The sequence below is a fragment of the Mustela putorius genome, unplaced genomic scaffold (genome assembly GCF_011764305.1).
Source record: "Mustela putorius furo isolate JIRA1106 unplaced genomic scaffold, ASM1176430v1.1 tig00003858_pilon_pilon_pilon, whole genome shotgun sequence".
NCBI classification, from domain to species: Eukaryota; Metazoa; Chordata; class Mammalia; order Carnivora; family Mustelidae; genus Mustela; species Mustela putorius.
In genome coordinates, this window is record NW_025422010.1 from 6044338 (window position 1) to 6063870 (window position 19533).

Consider the following 19533-nt stretch of genomic DNA (forward strand, 5'->3'; position numbering starts at 1 on the left):
AGTGCTCAACATCACTTGGCATCAGGGAAATAGAAATCAAAACCACAATGATACCACCTCACACCAGTCAGAATGGCTAAAATTAACAAGTCTGGAAACGACAGATGTTGACGAGGATGCAGAGAAAGGGTAACCCTCCTATACTGTTGGTGGGAATGCGGTGGGAATGCAAGCCGGTGCAGCTACTCTGGAGAACAGTATGGAGGTTCCTCAAAAAGCTGAAAATAGAGCTACCCTATGACCAAACAATTGCACTACTGGGTGTTTAACACAAAGATACAAATGTAGTAATCTGAAGGGGCACCTATACCCAATGTTTATGGCAGCAATGTCCACAATAGCCAAACTATGGAAAGAGCCCAATGTCCCCCAACAGATGAATGGATAAAGATGCGATATACAGACATACAGTGGAATATTATGCAGCCATTAAAAAAAATTAAATCTTGCCATTTGCTACAATGTGGAGAGAACTAGAGGGTATTATGCTAAGCGAAACAAGTCAATCAGAGACTCTTAATAACCTTCAGCAAAGTGAGGGTTGCTGGAGTGGAGGGGGTGGGAGGGATGGGGTGGCTGGGGGATGAACACTGGGGAGGGTTTGTGTTGTGGTGAGCACTATGTATTGTGTAAGACTGATGAATCACAGACCTGTACCCCTGAAACAAAAATACATTATATGTTAATACCAAAAAAATTTTTTAAATAAAAAGATTAATCAAGACACCATTTCCTATAAAAATATTAATAGGTAAATGCCAAACCATAAGTGTCTTTCAGTTTACCGTACTGTAGCTTAAGATAAATAACAAAGATAGACAAATCAGAAAGGAAACTGAAATATATACATTAGGCAGTAATTTCTAAAAGTAATTTCTATAAGTTCAGTACCTTGCACTTGTTCCAGTGGTGAAATCTTATCAAAAGGGTCTTGGCTCTGAAAGCATTTTGCAGTTTTAGCCTGTTCCTCTTCTGTTCTTGCTATATCACTTTGCAAAGCAGACTCTTCAAGAACAGCATCTGACAAATGTTGACTTTCTATATGGTTCTTTTTCTTAGAGACAGAACTTTCCAGTAGAGAACAGAATGATTAAATGTTAGTTACCTTGGGTAAATCAATAAAATATTCATTAACCAGTTATGTATTTAATATCACAAAAAGAAAAAAATGGATACAGTGGAAAGAAAAATTTCAAGGACCAGCCAGACACTACAACTGGCTCCACTGTAGGTGCCCTGGGGACTGCGAACCATCTTGGATCCAGAGATACAGTCTACCAAAATCAAATACAGTATCATATTGCTATCCTGCCTCTCAAGTGATAAAATGAGGGGTTTTATTCTTTCCTAAGTAAGTATCTCTGAATCTATCATATATGGAGAAAAACTCAGCTTTCTAAAAACAAAGAAGACTTAAAGGACACTAGTATATATGCCAAAAAGCTGATTCTCTGAATTATGAAATGCTTTAAAAGTTTTACTTTTAGCCCCTGCCACTGGCTTTGTCCTCATCTTTGTATCTCTGTTGTTTTATACTTGGATGACAATGTTTTTCCTTAAAGACAATTTTCCTCCCAATCTTCAGCAAAAGCTCGTGGGTCTCATGCAGCTCATCACAGCCTTCTGCCAGCAAGAGGAGGGGTAGGGATGAACTTTTTAGAAAAATGCCTCTAAATGCAATCAAGCCATCATCTGACAAACTGCTATCTAGGGCCAAGCTTAAATCTGACCAGGATGGATGAAAAGATAGTCCTTTTACATATTCCGAGTGCTAACCCTCTTTGCCTGAGGCAACTCCCAACTGTAATTTACCTCCCAGTTTCTCCATGTCTGTACTGGGGTTGTAACACATAGAAAGCCATTACCAACAGTTCAATCCAAAGGTGCATTCATAGGTTGATATAAGAAAGTTTCATCCCAATCAAACAGAAGCTGAGTAAAAGAGAGGATAGAGGTCGGTGGAAAGACTGTAAGTGGATACAAAGTTGTATGATAAAGAAGAGTGTGGGGATGTGCACAAGAAAGGAAACTGAAAAAATGAAGACAGTCTACAGAATGGGAGAAAATATTTGCGAATCGTATCTGACAAAGGGTTAATATCCAAAATATATAAAGAACTCATACGACTCAATATCAAAAACAAAAACAAAAAGCAAACAAGCAGACAACAGGATTAAAAAATGGGCAGATCTGAATATTTTTCCAAAGAAGACAGACAGATGACCAACAGGTACATGAAAATATGTTTGGAGCGCCTGGGTGGCTCAGTGGGTTAAAATCTGTGCCTTCAGCTCAGGTCATGATCCCAGAGTCCTGGAATTGGGCCCCGCATCGGGCCCTCTGCTCAGCAGAGAGACTGCCTCCCGCCCCCCCTCCGCCTGCCTCTCTGCCTACTTGTGATTTCTGTCAAATAAATAAATAAAAATTTTTAAAAAAAAAGGTGTTCAATGTCACTAATCATCAGGGAAATGCAAATCAGAACAATAATGAGACATCACCTAACACCTGTTGTAATAATCATTATAAAAAAGACAAGAGGGACGCCTGGCTGGCTCAGTTGGTGAAGCATCTGCCTTAGACTCAGGTCATGATCCCAGGGTCCTGGGATTGAGCCCCACATTGGGCTTCCTGCTCAGCGGGGAGTCTACTTCTCCCTCTCCTGCTGCTCCCCCTGCTTGTGCACACACACACTCTCTCTCTGACAAATAAATAAAATATTCTTAAAAATAAATTAAAATTAAAAAATTTAAAAGACAAGAAATAACAAGTATTGGTGAGGATGTGCAGTGCTGAGATGTGAACTGGGAATGTAAACTGGTGCAGTCACTATGGAAAACCGTATGGAGGTTCTTCAAAAATTAAAAATAAAACTACTACATGATCCAGCAATCCCACATCAGAGTATTCATCCAAAAAAACTAAAGCCTTAACTCAAAAAGATATATGGCACCTCCACGTTCACTGCAGCACTATTTACAATAGCCAAGAGGGAAACAAGCTAAGTGTCTGACAGATGAATAAAAAAAATGTTGGGGCGCCTGGGTGGCTCAGTGGGTTAAACCGCTGCCTTCGGCTCAGGTCCTGGGATCGAGTCCCGCATCGGGCTCTCTGCTCAGCAGGGAGCCTGTTTCCCTCTCTCTCTCTCTGCCTGCCTCTCTGTCTGCTTGTGATCTCTGTCTGTCAAATCAACAAATAAAATCTTTAAAAAAAAAAACATGTTGTATATATACACAATGGGGTATTATTCAGCCACAAAAAAGGGAAATCTTACCATGTGCAGTAACATGGATAGACTTAAAGGGCATTATGGTACGTAAGACAGAGAAAGACAAATACCACATAATCTATTTATATGCAGAATCTAAAAATAAGAACAAAAAACTAACCTCACAGATAGAATAATGGTTCCAGAGGTAGGGGATCGTGGCAGGAGAAACAGGTGAAGGGGGTCAAAAGGTACAAACTTCCAGATATAAAATAAGTAAGTCATGGATATAATGTATAGCATCGTGACTACAGGTCACAGTGCATATCTGAAAGTTACAAGAGTAAATCTTAGAAGTTCTCATCTTAAGAAAAAAAATTTCTGCAACTATGTAAGGTGACCAATATTAACTAGACTTATTGTGGTGATCATTTTGCAGTATATACAAATATCAAATCATTACGTTGCACAACTGAAACTACTATGTTATATGTCAACTATATTTCAAATAAATGAGAATATAAAAGGGAAAATAAAGACAGTAAAGGTCCCTAAGTGACATATTAAAAAAGAAAAAAAAAAAAAGGTGGTGGGGAAGCAAAATGGTGACATGAAATGAATAAAAAAGTCATGACATTTAGGTTAATTTCATATTTCAAAGCCCCCCCACTCCAAGAAAAGCATGTGCGCTTTACCCTCGAACAAGATGGGGGTTGGGGCACTAACCTCCTGCATAATTGGAAATCCACGTCTAACTTCTGACTCCCCCAAAACTTAACTACTTAATTGAACTACTGTTGACTGGAAGCCTTACAAATAACATATACAGTTAATTAACACACACTTTGTGTATATATACATATTTACATATATATGTATATAAATTACATGCTATTTCTTATAATAAAGCTAAAGAACATGTTATTAAGAAAATCATAAGAGAAAATACACTTTTAGCACTATGTATTTACTGAAACAAATCTACATGTAAGTGGACCATGCAGTTCAAGGGTCAACTGTAGCGTGACCATTAGAACTTTATAACAGAGCCAGTTAAATTAACCACCTCCCCTAAATCCATGTCCTCAAAACTATAGCTATCACTTGTTCTTACTAGCCCATCAAAATTCCTCAAATTAAGTCAAATATTAAGTCAAATAAGCTTCAAATAAGTGGCAAGAGTAACTTCTAGGAGTGCATGAAAATGACAATAAAGGACCTCTATAAAAGTGAAGCAATCTTGGGGCGCCTGGGTGGCTCAGTGGGTTAAAGCCTCTGCCTTCAGCTCAGGTCATGATCCCAGGGTCCTGGGATCGAGCCCCGCATGGGGCTCTCTGCTCAGCAGGGAGCCTGCTTCCTCCTCTCTCTCTGCCTGCCTCTCTGCCTACTTGTGATCTCTCTCTGTCAAATAAATAAATAAAATCTTAAAAAAAAAAAAAAAGGTGAAGCAATCTGGGGGGCTGGGGGGCTCAGATGGTTGGGCGTCTGCCTTCGGTTCAGGTCATGATCCCAGGGTCCTAGGATTGAGCCCTGCATTGGGCTCCCTGCTCAGCAGGGAGCCTGCTCCCTCCTTCCCCCACGCCTGCTCCCTCTGCTTGTGCTCTTTCTCTCTCTCTCTAATAAATAAATAAAATCTAAAAAAAAAAAAAAAAAAAAGTGAAGCAATCTGTATGAGAGCCACCAGTCCTAGCCCAAGCTTATCTCAGATTCTAGAATCTGAACAGCAGATGGGCTATGCAGGAGAAACAAAAGCATGGTCCAGAACAAGAACAAAAGGGCCCGGAAGCAGAAAACAAATCTGCCAGGAAGAATTGCAGAAATGTTTCCTGACTACAGTAGGAAGGAGGACAGGAGGGAGTCCAAAGGAAAGGGATGACTGAAAGTTTATCAGGTGCCCGTGCTGGGCAGTGCTCCACTCTCGCTCCCCAGCCCACACAAACAAAACAGCAGTGTCAACATGTCAGCTGTACACCTAGGAAGGCTCTTCTAGGAACGCATATGAAACGCCTGTGCAGAATGAAGCTATGGTGGTGACAGCAGCATTAAATACCCGGCATGGAATCTGTAAAGTGAAGCCGGCCATGAGCTTGCATGAAGACCTAAGAGAAATGAGATCTGGATACCCACTAGCCCACACTAGCAACCTAGAAGACAGCCATAAATCAGATGCAGGAGAAGGAGCAGCTTGAGAGATAAAAATAAAGATGAACAAAGTAAACAACCCCAGACACAAGGATAATTTATAGAACTTTGAAAAATCTCAATTAGAATTCTCAGAAAACATTGAAGTCACTATTATATCCACAAAAAGGAGCTATTATAAAAAAAAAAAAAAATGAAAAGTTCAGAAAAAAGAGCTCTCAAAATTATGACTGCCAAATGATTTAATAGAAGGGCAGGGAAAAAATTAGGAACTTTATCTAGAACACTGCCTATTTGCACTGAAACAAAAGAAAAACAAAAACAAAAAAGGAAAAAAATAATGGAAATAGATCAGCCCAGGCAATCTAAAACAGCAGTCCCAGAAAGAAAGAAAATAGAAAAATACCAACGTAATAATAATTACCTAGAACTAAAGCATACAAATCTCTGGATTGATGCCAATTAGAATTTGGTTGGGGGTATGGACTCAGGGAGGATTCTAAGAGTTTCCAGAGAGAAAAAAGTTCAGATACAAATGGTCAAGTATCAGAATGACATCAGGTTTCTCACACTATGTAGCAGTGCCTTCAAAATTTTGTGAAAGTTATTTTTATCTTTAAATCCTATCCTCAGCTAAAATATTCCTTAATTCCAAAGTTAGAATAAGGATATTTTTTTTTTAAAGATTTCATTTATTTATTTAACAGACAGAGATCACAAGTAAGCAGAGAGGCAGGCAGAGAGAGAGGAGGAAGCAGGCTCCCTGCTGAGCAGAGAGCCCCATGCAGGGCTCGATCCCAGGACCCTGGGATCATGACCTGAGCTGAAGGCAGAGGCTTTAACCCACTGAGCCACCCAGGCACCCAGAATAAGGATATTTTAAAAACATAAATTCCACCCTCCCCCAGAAGGAGCCACAGAAGCCATCCTTCACACGATAAGAGCATACTTCTGCAGGCTGTGCACCCACCATCACAAGCAGCCCACAGGAAGTCCAGGCTCTCAGACTAACAACCCAGATCTTCAGACTACTCAGTGGGGGCAAGGAGCAGCCCCAAAGCACTCACCTCTACCCAATGAAAGTCTAGAGTGAGGCCAGTACACTGCATGTAGGACTCCACCTTACCAGGTCTTCTATCTTCCTTTAACAGGGATCAACAAGACCACTTCCCAGATCTCCTGGCCCACATCAAAGAATCAAGAATTACTTCCGATAGTCTCCTCCCCTCCCCCCATGTCTAATGTCTCATTGCCAACATCAGTTCAGTGGCACTAACTTCAAGATGCCCTTCAATAAGCCCAGGACTCCTTACCAATGACAAAGATCCACAAGGATACTCCCCCTACCCAGCCCAACAAATCAATGCTGAATCAGCAAAATCTATTCCTGAACCCTTCCTATGAATATCCCTTTCACCTCACTGCTTTATGGAAAACCTGGATGTCCTGTGAGGACACTGCCTCCTTAAACACTGGCAAGTGAGGACTATCCGTCTCTCCCACAGCCTTGGAATCACTGGGTGTGGAGATGGAATGGGTGTCTCCATCACCATGTCCCCTCAGTACAACTTCCAGATCATCCTCACTAAAGCCTCCTAGCCTGGAGTCACCTATGACCGCTCACAGCACCTGCCTTAGTACCTCAACTCTATAACCCTCTGCTGTAACCCAAGCCCCCAATCCACTCATATCCCCACATCTCACACTCCCTTGCCATTCTACTATCCTCTCCTCTTCCTTAACCTCATCAGATGGCCAATCATCACACACCTCAGCTTCCTCATCCCTCACTGCTTTCATCAAACTACAAGCCTAGTTAAACCCAACTCTCTCCTCACACCCTGCCAGCACCCCTACAGCTGAATGTGGTTGGAGATAACATCACAATCACAATAAATTCATGACCATGACCCCTGAGTGGGCCTCCTGATGCTGTCTGACAATGCCACTATTTTCCTCTCTCCTCCCCTCCCACATGCCCATGACTGTTTACATCTCTCTACTGCTCCTCTACCCTAAGTTGATGTCATGTCTCCCACTGCACTGAGAGACCCTAAGCACTGAAAAGACAACTTCCTCAGATTCTTACCAGGACATGTACCCATACACTCTGCCTTCCCACTGGTTAATACAGAGGAATTATCCATGGTCTTACCTCTCTAGTCATTCCTTCCATGACACATTAGTTCCTCGCCTCTTATTTTTGTAGAAGTGTTGCTCTAGCAATTCTCTTCTTTCTACATAATCAGATTTTCCTATTCCAGATCATTCCTATTACTACATAAACTTGCAGTAACCTCTCCCACCATAAAAGAAAAAAGAAAAACTTCTCTTGACACACTCTACTCATCAGGTATCACAGCCCCATTTTTTGGTTTCCTTTTGCAGCAAACTCACCATCTCCAAAATGAACCTCCCATTCTCTCCTAAACTCATTCTCCTACACTACTTGCCTCCTCCTACTTCCATCAAAACCACTTATCAGGGTTACCAATGACCAAACCTACGCAAATTCCAATGGTCACTTCTTAGTCCTCATTTTATTTGACACACTGGATCCCTCTCTCTTCTTTTACATATGTTCTTTCTGTGGCTTCTGAAACACTTTGTTGTCTGCCCAACCTCCAGTCACTAATCTTTAGCCTCCATGTCTACTCCTCCTCTCCTCATCTTAACAATGAAGTGTACTGACATGAGGCCCTGGTGCTCTTCTGTTCTCCATCTACCTCTCTGCTTTGATAATCCAACCTCCTAAGGGGTCTTCCTGTTTCCAGACTTGCCTCCCAACAGTCTGTTCACCCCACTGTAGCCAGAGTGAACCTTCTAAAACATAATCCTTCAATGGTTTCCACCTCTTTCAAAATCTTGCTCACCCCATGGCAGCCTACTTCCTGCTGTTTGAACATAGGTATGCTCTGACCTTAGTGCCTCTACACTTGTGCAGCCTCCACCTGAAGTCCTCTTCCTCCTAATGTCCACATGGCTAACTGCGTCCTTCAAGTCTTTGCTCAGATTTACACCTCCCTCAATGAGACCCACACTGACCATTTCCTTCAGCTTACCCATTTACCCTCCTTATCATGTTCTGTTTTTTTCCTAGCACTTTTCCCTTCAAATATACTATAAAACTGATATATTTTTAATGTCTTTTTGTTTTAATGTCTGTTCTGGTATTTCCCAAGTACTTAGAGAAGTACCTGGCACATAGTAGGCACGCGGTCAAAAATACACATGGAATGAATGAGTATTCAAAGAGTTAACATCTTTAATATATAGAAAGTGCTTATATCCAAATGTTACCAAGAGGCAATTCACAACAAAAATATAAGTAATGAATAAACATTAAAGTATGTTCAATTCCATAAATACTCTATTATGAATTCAAACACAGAAACTTTAAGAATGCCTGTAATACCACCATCAAGAGATAACTACCATTTACATTTTGGTTTATAGCCCTCCAGATTTTCTTCTATGCATTTATGCATGTGTACAAGTTTTTTTACTTCTAAATTCAAGGATTAAAAATAATACCACCAAATGTTGGGGAGGGCTCAGAGAAGGCTTTCTCATGTACATCTTCCAGTGGGAGTATAAAGTGGAACAAATCTTCTAAAGAGCAATGTGCTGCTTTGTAGCAGTCTTTAAATATTAACTCAGCAATTTCAATCCTAGGAATTTATCTAAATACAATAATTTGCTAGGTATGCAAATGAAAAAATTTCAGTAAATTTGTAATAGCAAAATTCCAATACTCTAAATGTCTAACGTAGTGCAGCCATTAACACGACATATATCTACATTAATTATAATTGAAAGATGAGCATAATACACTAATTTTTTATAGTTATAAATAGTATGGCGGCGCCTGGGTGGCTCAGTGGATTAAGCCTCCGCCTTCGGCTCAGGTCATGATCTCAGGGTCCTGGGATCCAGCCCCGCATCGGGCTCTCTGCTCAGCGGGGAGCCTGCTTCCCCCTCTCTCTCTGCCTGCTTCTCTGCCTACTTGTGATCTCTGTCAGATAAATAAATAAAATCTTTTTTAAAAAGTTATAAATAGTAAATACAGTTCAATCCCCTATTTGTAAAGGAAAAAAAAAAACCACAACTTAGTATGTACATGTATAGATGCATAGAAAACAGTCTGGAAGGGGCTCCTGGATGGTTCCGTTGGTTAAGCATCTGCCTTCAACTCAGATCATGATCTCAGGGTCCTGGGATCAAGCCCTGTGTCAGTCTTGGTACTCAGCGGGGAGTCTGCTTATCCATCTGCCCCTTCCCCTGCTCCTGCTCTGTCAAATAAATAAAATCTTTAAAAAGAAAGCAAGCAAGCAGTCTGGAAGACTATAAATAGATAATCAATGACTATTCTCTCTTACTTTTTTGAAGATCTTATTTTAAGTAATCTCTATACCCAGTTTAGGGCTTAACCTTAAAACCCAGAGATCAAAGGTTACATGCTCTGCAGACTGAGCCAGTCAGGTGCCCCAGTGACTATTCTCTAGTTAGTAAGACTATAGACTTAGCATCTTCCTTACAATTCTTTGCATTTTATACTTTTTAAAATAAGCTTATATTACTTTTGGAATGAGAAAAGGTATTCTGAAAGACTAAAAAACATATAAAGAAAACTCTTAAGAAGATTCTTATAATTAGACTTATTCAGAGACATAGTCACACTTTCATTTTCCATAAGACTGAGTGAGGCCTGCTTTTAATGTGGCAAAAACAAAATGAAGGTATGAACTTACTCATCATCCTGGAAGCTAAGTTGTAACTTCTCTCTTGGGTCACCTTCACTCTGGCTGCTGGGAGATGATTCAGATGGAACTGAAAACTTCCCTTCTACTAAATAAGATGCCTGGATATCAGAATACCTACACACATACAAAAAAAATTTGTTTTGTTAAAAGTTAAATTATGCATATTTAAAATTCACCATGTCATTAGGACCACAGGACTATAAAACCAATTGCTAGGGGATAAAAATAAATAGGGCCCCCAGTATTCAAAACCATCATCTCATGTGCAAAGCGCTGAAAATCTACATGTCAAGAATGAGGTGTGTTCATATTAAACAAAGAGTCACAGAAATCTTAAAGCTAAAGGTTTTCAGAGTTAAACTCTTCATTCTAAAGGTAAAGATAATGCTTCTTACCAAACATTCAGGTTGGGAGGAGGACAGGAAAGCAGTTAGATTATTTAAGCATGGGCAAACTTTACACATCATACAAGATGGATAAGCTGTACACATCACATACAGAGATGCAACTCAAATTACTGGCTGCCAGTAAGGCTGAACTAATACAAATCCAAAACACTATGAACAGAGAAAACAATTAGTAGACCAAAAGGTCACTGGTACTCAGTTCCAAATCCACCCAACCACTACTGATTAAGGCAACAAAGTAAGGAAATGTATACGTTTTTCATAACAATTATATATACATATGAATATATATACCATATATACACACACATATATCATATACTTATATATGATATACATATCATATTACATATATAAATATAAATAAATATAAATTTATGTATATAAATATACATAAAGCAAAAGCTCAAGCTTGGCTGAGAAGCTTTTTAAATATATTTATTATTTGAGAGAGAGAGAGAGCCCGCCACATGTACCCACACAATCATGCAAGGGTGAGAGGCAGAGGGAGAAAATCCCCAAGCCAACTCCCTGGAGAGTGTGGACCCCAGTTCAGGGCTCAATCCCAGGACCTGAGATCATGACTTGAGCCAAAGCCAAGAGTTGGGACACTTAACCAACTGAGTCACCCAGGTGCCCCTTGGCTGAGAAATTTTTACAGAAGTATCAATGTATTGCAGGCTTTCTAGACCTTAAAAAAAAAAAATCATGTGTTCTAAAAGTTCTTACCTGTTGTCAGCACTGGATCTATTTCTAGCAAGTGTTGAAACAGCAACAGGCAAGCCAAGATTTGAAGGAAGAGTGACATTTTCCAAAATCTCACTATTACCAAATAATGAATTGGTTAAAAAGCTTGGAAATGACTCTTCAGCTATTCCTCGGAAATCTTCCATCTCACTACAACAATAAAAGCTTTTTAAAAATCAAATACTACTAAAAAACCTTTCCAAATGATTAAAAGTCTCAAAAATTTTAGAAAACTGATAGATCATTTTCTTGGAACAGCACAAAGGGGATAAAATCAACAAGCATTTGGAGGTAAAGTAATTCTCAGAATACTTTGCTACTTCACAGCTGAGACTACAAATGTCAATCTTTTTATAATTAACCTAATAACATAAATGTTATTTATAAATAACATAACAAATTTGTAAAATATAACACAGATTAATTTGCTCTTGGTTTACTATCACAAAGAATATCAATTGCTACACTTGTCTAGTAAAGAAGCAGAGACCCAGCACTGAAGGAATATACAGACGATTTCAGGAAGTACTTCATTCTAACATGGAAGAGGAAAAAAAAAAAAATTAAACCAGCAAAATCTAGCCCCTAACTTCAGAAATTATTCTTAAGGAAGAGTAAATGTTAGTTTAAAAGGGAAGTCCATTGAAGGAAAAAATTAAAGTTAAATCAATTCGAGCTGGCACATGGACAAGACAAAAATGGTGAAAGTGGTATACAAAGGACTTACTCTGGAAATACAAAGGACTCATCTGGCACAGAATCTGTATTACTGAGAGATCTTCCAGCCCATATTGGACTCTGGCTCTACTTAATCCTGATTACAGTACTTAGGAGATGCAATCTCAAAATTACTTCAGTGTTTATCATATAAGGGTTATATGGAATTCAGTAAAAAAGTTAAATCATGAAAGGCTCAATAAATGAGAGAGTATAGGCCCCCTGCCTTGAAAAATGAGTAGAACTTTGACAGGCCAAGTATGACATGAGGGGGCTCTCAAAGATAACAAATAAACATGAGCAAAGGTGGAAGAGAATTAAGATTTATTGTATATTACAACCTTAACTCATTTACCCAACTTTATGAATGAAGAAACAAACGGAGACTAAATTAGCTAAACATACCAGGGTTGCACAATTAATAAAATTCAAACCCGGGTCTGACCCCAAAATCCACCCCAAGTACGAAGTGTGTGGAGGCAATAGACAAGTGCTTCAATGTGTTTTGGCAACAGGTGTACAAAAAACACAGTGAATGAAACCATGAAGTCAGATTCTAAAAGTCTTAAAAGGTACATTAGGAAGTATGGACAGTATGCTGCAGCCCAGGGACGGACTGATCCTGACAGAGGAAGGGAGAGGGCTTAACACCTGAAAGGATATTCAAAGAGCTACCACAACTGGTGAGATAGAGGCCAATGACGGACTATGCTGGGGCCAATGACAAATGCATTCAAGTATCGGTATTAGAGAGAATGGGCTAACTAACTCTATAGAGCAGAAAATATTTACGACTTTTAGAGAGCTATAAAAAGCATCTGACTGTGAAGTATCCAGGTTCCCGTGCGAAGCTCACCTCTCTACCTGCACTTGATCCCACCCGTTACCAGTGCAGTGACAACCACTCCAGGGACTACCCTCCTTCTATCCATCATCAAAACTTCTCCGTGCAGCCATTCCTACCAGCATGCTGTTATTTCCTCATCTTTTAAAAACGTCTTCCGCTGTCTCATACCCTGTCATCCCCCTGCAGCTGTACCACTTCTATCTGCCCTCCCTTTACCACATACTCCTCCAAAGGAATCACTACCGCCATCTGTTTCCACTCCTGTCATCTCCTAGACCCATGCCAAGCTGGCTCTTATCCTACTGCCCCATCAAAACACTTGCCAACATCACCACTGAGCTCCCTGCTGCCACATCCATAACCCCACAGTCAATTTTCAGTCCCATCTTCTCTGACCTAACAATATGGGATTTGTACTCCTTCCCTGAAGAAATCTATTCTTCACTGGTTTTCAAGACACAGCTGTCTGGGTTCTCCAATCTCACCGGCTGCTTCTTTTCCTTCTCCTTGGCTGGTTCCTCCTCATCTCCTGGACTGCCATACAGTAAAGGTATGAGGGGTTGCTCCTGGACCCCTTCCACCTACCCAACCTCTCTAGGTGACTGCCCTCAGTTTCAGAGTTTTAAATTACAATATGAAATATATATCTCCAGCCTGGACCTCTTCCCTGAAACTGAGATATGCAACTACCGACTAGACATTTCCACTTAGTTTTATCTAACAGGCACCTAAACCTGAAGTTTGATTCCATCTCCTTCCAACCCACTCAAAAAATCCTGCTTTTCAAGCTTCCCCACAGAGAAAATGACAAATCCATCCTCCACCTGCTCACACCAAAAACCTTACTGATTACTAATCACCACCTCCAACCCCTCAACACACACACACCCCCTAAAAGCAATCCCTAGGCAAATCCCAATGTCTTTACCTAATAATACACAGAACCTGCCATTTTCTCACTACCTCCACTTGGTCAAGCCACCACTACCTCCTGCATGGATACTCACTACAAGACACTTTATATTATATAACACTTTATATTTATATAACTATCTCCACCCCCTCCATTCTTCCTCCCCTAGCCTATTCTCCATACACTGAAATTATCCCTGCTAAGTTAGTCAAATACTGCCACTCCTTAGCTCAAAACCCTCCACTGGTTTCCCATCTCATTCAGACTTAATACCTACAATGGCCAAATGAGGGCTGGACGATCTGATCTCATTCTCTTCTACTCTTCTCCCTTGCTTTTGCTCCATCCTCACCATCCTAACCTCCCCGCTGTCCCCACGACTTGCCAGGGCTCAGCTTCAGGGACTGTGCCCTGGCTCTAACCTCTGTTCAGCACACTGATGCCCCACATGACCTCACATCTTGCTCCTTCACTTTTCTCAGGTTTTTGGTAAAAGTCCACTTATCTGTCTGTCTGGTCTCCCTCACCAATCTTCTTCATCAACTCCAAGCTTTCTTTTTTTCCCCTGCTTTTTTTTTCTCTGGTGCTGACCACCATCCAGCATGTTATATAATTCACCTATTTAATTCATTTTTTCCTCCATATTAGAATGTAAGCTCCATGAGGGCAGGGACTTGGCGTATTTTACTACTGAGTTTCTACTTAAAGCAGTGCCTTGCCCAGAGTAATTCTCAATAAATCTGTTGAATGTCTTCAAATTATTTCAATACAGAGCACATTCCCACCCTTCATTTGTGCTTTTTAATCTAAACTATTGCATAAATCTTCCAAGTAGCCTGCCTTCCAACGTCCAATCTTGTAATCACTAAGCTATTCATTCATTTATAGACATGTAAACCACATTAAAATATATCCCAAATTCTTTAAGGATTCGCTTCTATTTAGAGTCAAATCCAAGAAAATTCAGATATTAATCAATTATCATTCATGCAACAATCATTACCAAGCGCAAACCATGAAACACACTCTCTTATCTCTGGAAATACAAAAATAAAGCTGCTCCCCTTCACGGAATTGATGACTCTCATCAATTATAATCACTTATGCTCCCTATTAATTATGATAGTGTTAAGGGCTGGGATGGAGCTTGGCTATGGGTGCAGGGGTAATAGAAGCCAGTGGAAGATTCCTTAAGATGTAATCCAATATCTAATTTCTCGTTTCCAGAAAGGATTACAATTGTTTAAACCATCCATGGATGTACCACATTCCTAAAGTTTTCCTAGAAGGAAAAATTCCCTAAATTCCCTCTATATTGCATTACCCACCCTTCCTCCATCACCTAAAGTGAAGGAAATGTAACCTTACCTTTTCTTTTACTATATCTGAACTAAGTAGCCATCTTTGGAATAGCTCTTGCTATTTTCTTAAAGTAGAGACCTCAAATTTTCACAGTTGAATTGACTAATATTTAACTGCTTTAATTACATTTCTGGATATGTAAAATACCATTTACTGTAGTCATTAATTGGAAGTCTACACGTACAGTTAAACGCATTTAAAAGCATATGCTGTCAAGCTTCCTAATATTCATCATTTACTCTTGGTGTTCTAAGAAATAATCTGTAATTAGGCAGGCATTTAATATATCACTTTTCAAAGCTTACCGTAAACTTTGATCACAAAACTGAAATTCGGTGAAAAAACTGATTTTGGAGCAGTAAAAACTCCAGTCCAATGACCTCAAATTGGTAACAGCAAACGGAAATACTTTCATAAAAACAGCTGTTCTCCAAAAGACTGCTTCGAAAGGGACCTCATGTTTTACTAAACAAAGTCTGTAATTAAAAGAGATCAAAAGTATAGTGATATTAAACAGTCTTCTTTCATGGTTTTGTTTTTTGTTTGTTTTCATAAAGAAATCAGATGTAAAGAATGTAGTAAAGGTACTGGGAGTGGATGAGAACGCGGCCTAGCAGAAACCAAAACAAAAAGTGAATACCCGGGTGACACTAGCAGACCCCTCTACATTTAGTTAACAACCTTGCTTCGTGGGTCAGTTTTGGATAAAAAAGAGAAAAAGACCGCCTATCACGACGCACATGAAGCAAACACCAACCAGGTCAAGAGCACTCTGCAACAAGAAACTCCAAAGCAAAGCGCAAAGTGCGTTGGTCCCTAGAAGTCAGGAAGTGGTAGAGGGTGGGGGGCTACCAGGATGTTATCCCCAAAATCAAAACCCGTTTCTTTAAAAGCCAATCTCTCAGAGGCGCCCAATTAAACTCACTGAGCGGAATTCTGCGTGGCGGCCGGAGCAAGGCCGTCAGACCCTAGCCAGTGCCCCGCAGTCCCTGGCCCGGAGCCTGCGCCCCGCGCCCGACCCTGGCCCAACCGCTACTGCCCCATCCGCCCGGCGGCCGAAATGCCTGCGGAAAGAGGGTTCGCGTGCCCCCTGCCGAACCGCAGTCAAGACACAAGGGACCCCTCCTCACCAAGCCCGCGACTCCAGGGGCGGGAGCCGAGAATTTGTCAGAAAGGTCCAGGGGAGGGGGCGTCCCGGTAGCTCTGCAAATGCGCGTGCGCAAGTTGCAACCCCCGCACCCTCGGCCACCCGGACTGGCCGTACAGCGCGCCCCTGAGGTTTACGTCTGTTCGCGGCACGAGCAACGGGGCGGGGACTCGGAGCTGGCCTTGGATTGGACAGCGACGAGGGACGGGGCGGGCAGGAGGCCGACGATTGGACGAGGACCGCTAGTCCCTGAATTTGAAGCGAGGAAACCGCGCTCCGCTGGTCCGGAGGAGGAGCTCGGTGTTCGGAAGGGTTGGGTGCACTGCGAAAGTCCTTCCCCCCGAGACTGAGCCGAACGCAAAATAATGAAGGCCTTGGCCAACTCGGGGCGGGGGGGGGGGGGACTGCTTACCGTATTCAGTCTGGAACCCCAAAACATCGTCACTCACCTTATACAATACTTGCGGTGAACGAGTCATCTGATACTACCCTGAGTTTAGAACTGTGTCATTTTTTTGTCTTTTTACAAGAGCAGATGCGGATCTTTTCTACCACTGCTTGGCAGACACTGAAATGTGTCATCATTTGCCTTATGTTATAAACCGCAATAAAGCTTCAATTAGGAAATCATTTCTCAGGATCCAAGCTTCATGATAGTTCTCCACCTAGTCGCCTCTTTGTGACGGAATAAGGCTGGTTGAGGGTGGAAAGAGCTGAGGAGACATAATTCATCCCTAATTACTCCCTACGTTTTCCTGTTCTCCTTACGCCACAAATGCCACTACTGCTTTAACTACTACTATACTGAAACCAGAGGTAATTCAATTTCGTGCCTTTTACTTTCCTTCCTCTCAAAATTTCTTCCATACAGTCTGAGAAAAAGTCCCTCTTTTCCAAAGCTAGCTAACTTCATTCATGCAAGTTATTTAATGTTTAAGATGCAACAGCACACTTGGGGGAGAAAATGAAAAAGTTGAGCTTAACAGTCCCTACTCCTAATGTTAGCCTGTTCGGGAATGACATGTTTATTTGATCACTTTACTTTTGTGTCCTCTAAAACACTGCTCAATTATCATTCCTGGATACCTTCTCTACTGGTAACTGCCTTTAGAAATGCTGCATCTTTCCACCTAAAACCAACTCACTCTTCTTTGATTCTGTTTTATCACCTTAAGACCATTCTGTTTCTCCTACCCTTAACCTTACCTTCACTTTCACACCTTATAGCCATTCAACCTATCATATCTGGTTTGGTCCTGAGTCTTCTTTCAACACTTATTTTATTAGAACTAGCCTCCTGTCAAACTCAGTTGATGTCTCTGCAATTCTCCTGCCATTTTTTTCTTGAAACCCTCCAGCTTTGGCATTTGCAAACTCTAATTACCCCATTCTACCTTTGTCTACACTCAATGAACAAAGGTAAATGGAGAAAATCTCAAGGTTTTCTGAATCCAGAAAAATAAACCTACTAGCTTTAGAACTAAAAGGATGCTATTTGACTGTAATGAGCAATCCTGTTTCACAAAGTATCTTAACTACTCTGTCTACACCATGAGCATACATTGGAGGTGAACTACTGGAATATGTCTATTCGTTTACCCTGTCTCCTTCTACCCAACTCAATAAATGTCCTTCTTCCATAAAAATCAAGTGACCAAAGCTCTCCCCATAACATCCAGCAACCTGGTGGAACTCTAATGACAAGGATCCAAAGTATCTGCAAGCAGGAGAGCAGAGACTGATACCAGCCTGCCAAAATCTCAATTCTGGTTCTCACTTCCTAGCTGTGCAGCCTTGGACAAAAAGCTTTAACCTTCCAATTTCCTTACAGGTAAAATGGGGTACTTAGAGCACTTGCCTCAGAGATTTGTTGTGAGATTAGTTAATTCACATGAAGTATCTAGAAGAGCACTGACACATGGACGTACTCAACAAATACTAGCTATTATCCAAACTTACTTGCCAAAAGAAAAAGAGGCACACAACTCCCAATGATTTCAAATCTCCTTAGACACTGGGTAGATCTTTTTGTTTTGTTTTAAAATTAAATTCAATTAACATATGCACTATTAGTTTCAGAGGTAGAGTTCAGTGATTCATCAGTCTTCTATAATATCCAGAGCTCATTACATCACATGCCCTCCTTGATGTCCATCACCCAGGACCCTGGGTAGATCTTGCAGAAGTCTCAGGGCTAGGGATGCCTCCCAGGAATTAGAAGTGATGTATATCCAGTTAAGAAAAGGCAGTCATCTCCCATAGTTCTCCTCTACCAACTGCTTTGTGGCAAACCTCAGCCACAGATATACAAAGCCACATACAATGTGACCACAAAGTTTGATTCTAGATTAATCTCCCACCAGCTCCCCAAATGGACCTCACATCAGACTAATGCTTATACCTTGTTGCCGAAATAACCCATCCTCTTTTACCGCTGGGCTATCACCTCGGAACTCCTACCCTTTTCCGCTTGAACTTCTCCACTCTGAGGGCCTCACTAAACCATCCAATCGGTAGTAGCGACGGGCAGTGTGTACAAAGGGCAGGGACTTAATCAACAGAAGCTTATGACCCGCACTTACTGGGAATTCCTTGTTCATGGGGAATAACTGCAATCCCCGATGCCCATCATGAATGGAGTTCAACGGGTTACCTGCACCTGCCGGCGTAGGGTAGGCACATGCTGAGCCAGTCAGTGTAGCACGTGTGCAGCCCCGGACATCTAAGGGCATCACAGACCTGTTACTGCTCAATCTCGGGTGGCTGTGGAATACCCTCCCACATTGTTTCCAAACCTGGTCAGACCAAATAAATCACTTTCTGTGTTTCGACCTTTATTATGCAACTGAATCCTGGTTACTTTTTGTAAATTCTGTAAAAGGCTTCTCCCACTAGAATAACTTTGTGTGCAGACATTTCGTTTTTTGTTTTGTTTTATGTATCAGCACAGTATCTGGCACGTAGAAGATGCCCGATATTCATTAAATTGGAGAATCTGTCTCATTTCATTTGCCCATTCTAACCCCATGCACCTCTACAATTGAAATCTCAAAGACATGAATTTTTAATTCTTAGCTAGATTCAGCCTTAAGTTAGACCCCTTGCTTTGAACATAAACAAAGCTAACAAGTCTAAAACAAGTCCTTTAACAGAAGGAAGACCTTTGAGAATTATCTGGAAAAGGCTCTTCTCCATACATTGAAATGCTAAAATACTAACAACTTTACAGAAAAAAAACCACTTTAATCAGTCACCACAAAACTCAAATATTCCTTAAGTTAAA

General features: G+C 40.9%; 1 protein-coding gene across 7 annotated transcripts in view; it reads right to left on the minus strand.

Annotated features, from left to right (window-relative positions):
- CEP192 (centrosomal protein 192) overlaps positions 1–16637 on the minus strand; it is a 123942-nt gene extending 107305 nt beyond the window's left edge. For 3 of the 7 annotated variants that reach the window (XM_004742667.3, XM_004742664.3, XM_004742665.3), the window contains exons 1-5: positions 16234–16393; positions 15409–15579; positions 11247–11414; positions 10099–10224; positions 892–1067 (exon numbers count right to left, since the gene is read on the minus strand). In XM_004742667.3, coding sequence (XP_004742724.2) covers positions 892–1067; positions 10099–10224; positions 11247–11414; positions 15409–15518 — 580 coding nt within the window. In that variant the 5' untranslated portion in view covers positions 15519–15579; positions 16234–16393. Of the gene's footprint in view, positions 1–891; positions 1068–6414; positions 6527–7117; positions 9255–10098; positions 10225–11246; positions 11415–15408; positions 15580–16233 lie in introns of those variants that run through there. The other 4 variants (XM_045065350.1, XM_045065348.1, XM_045065349.1 and 1 more) reach the window with 4 other exon arrangements.
- Between the last annotated feature and the right edge of the window lie 2896 nt (positions 16638–19533).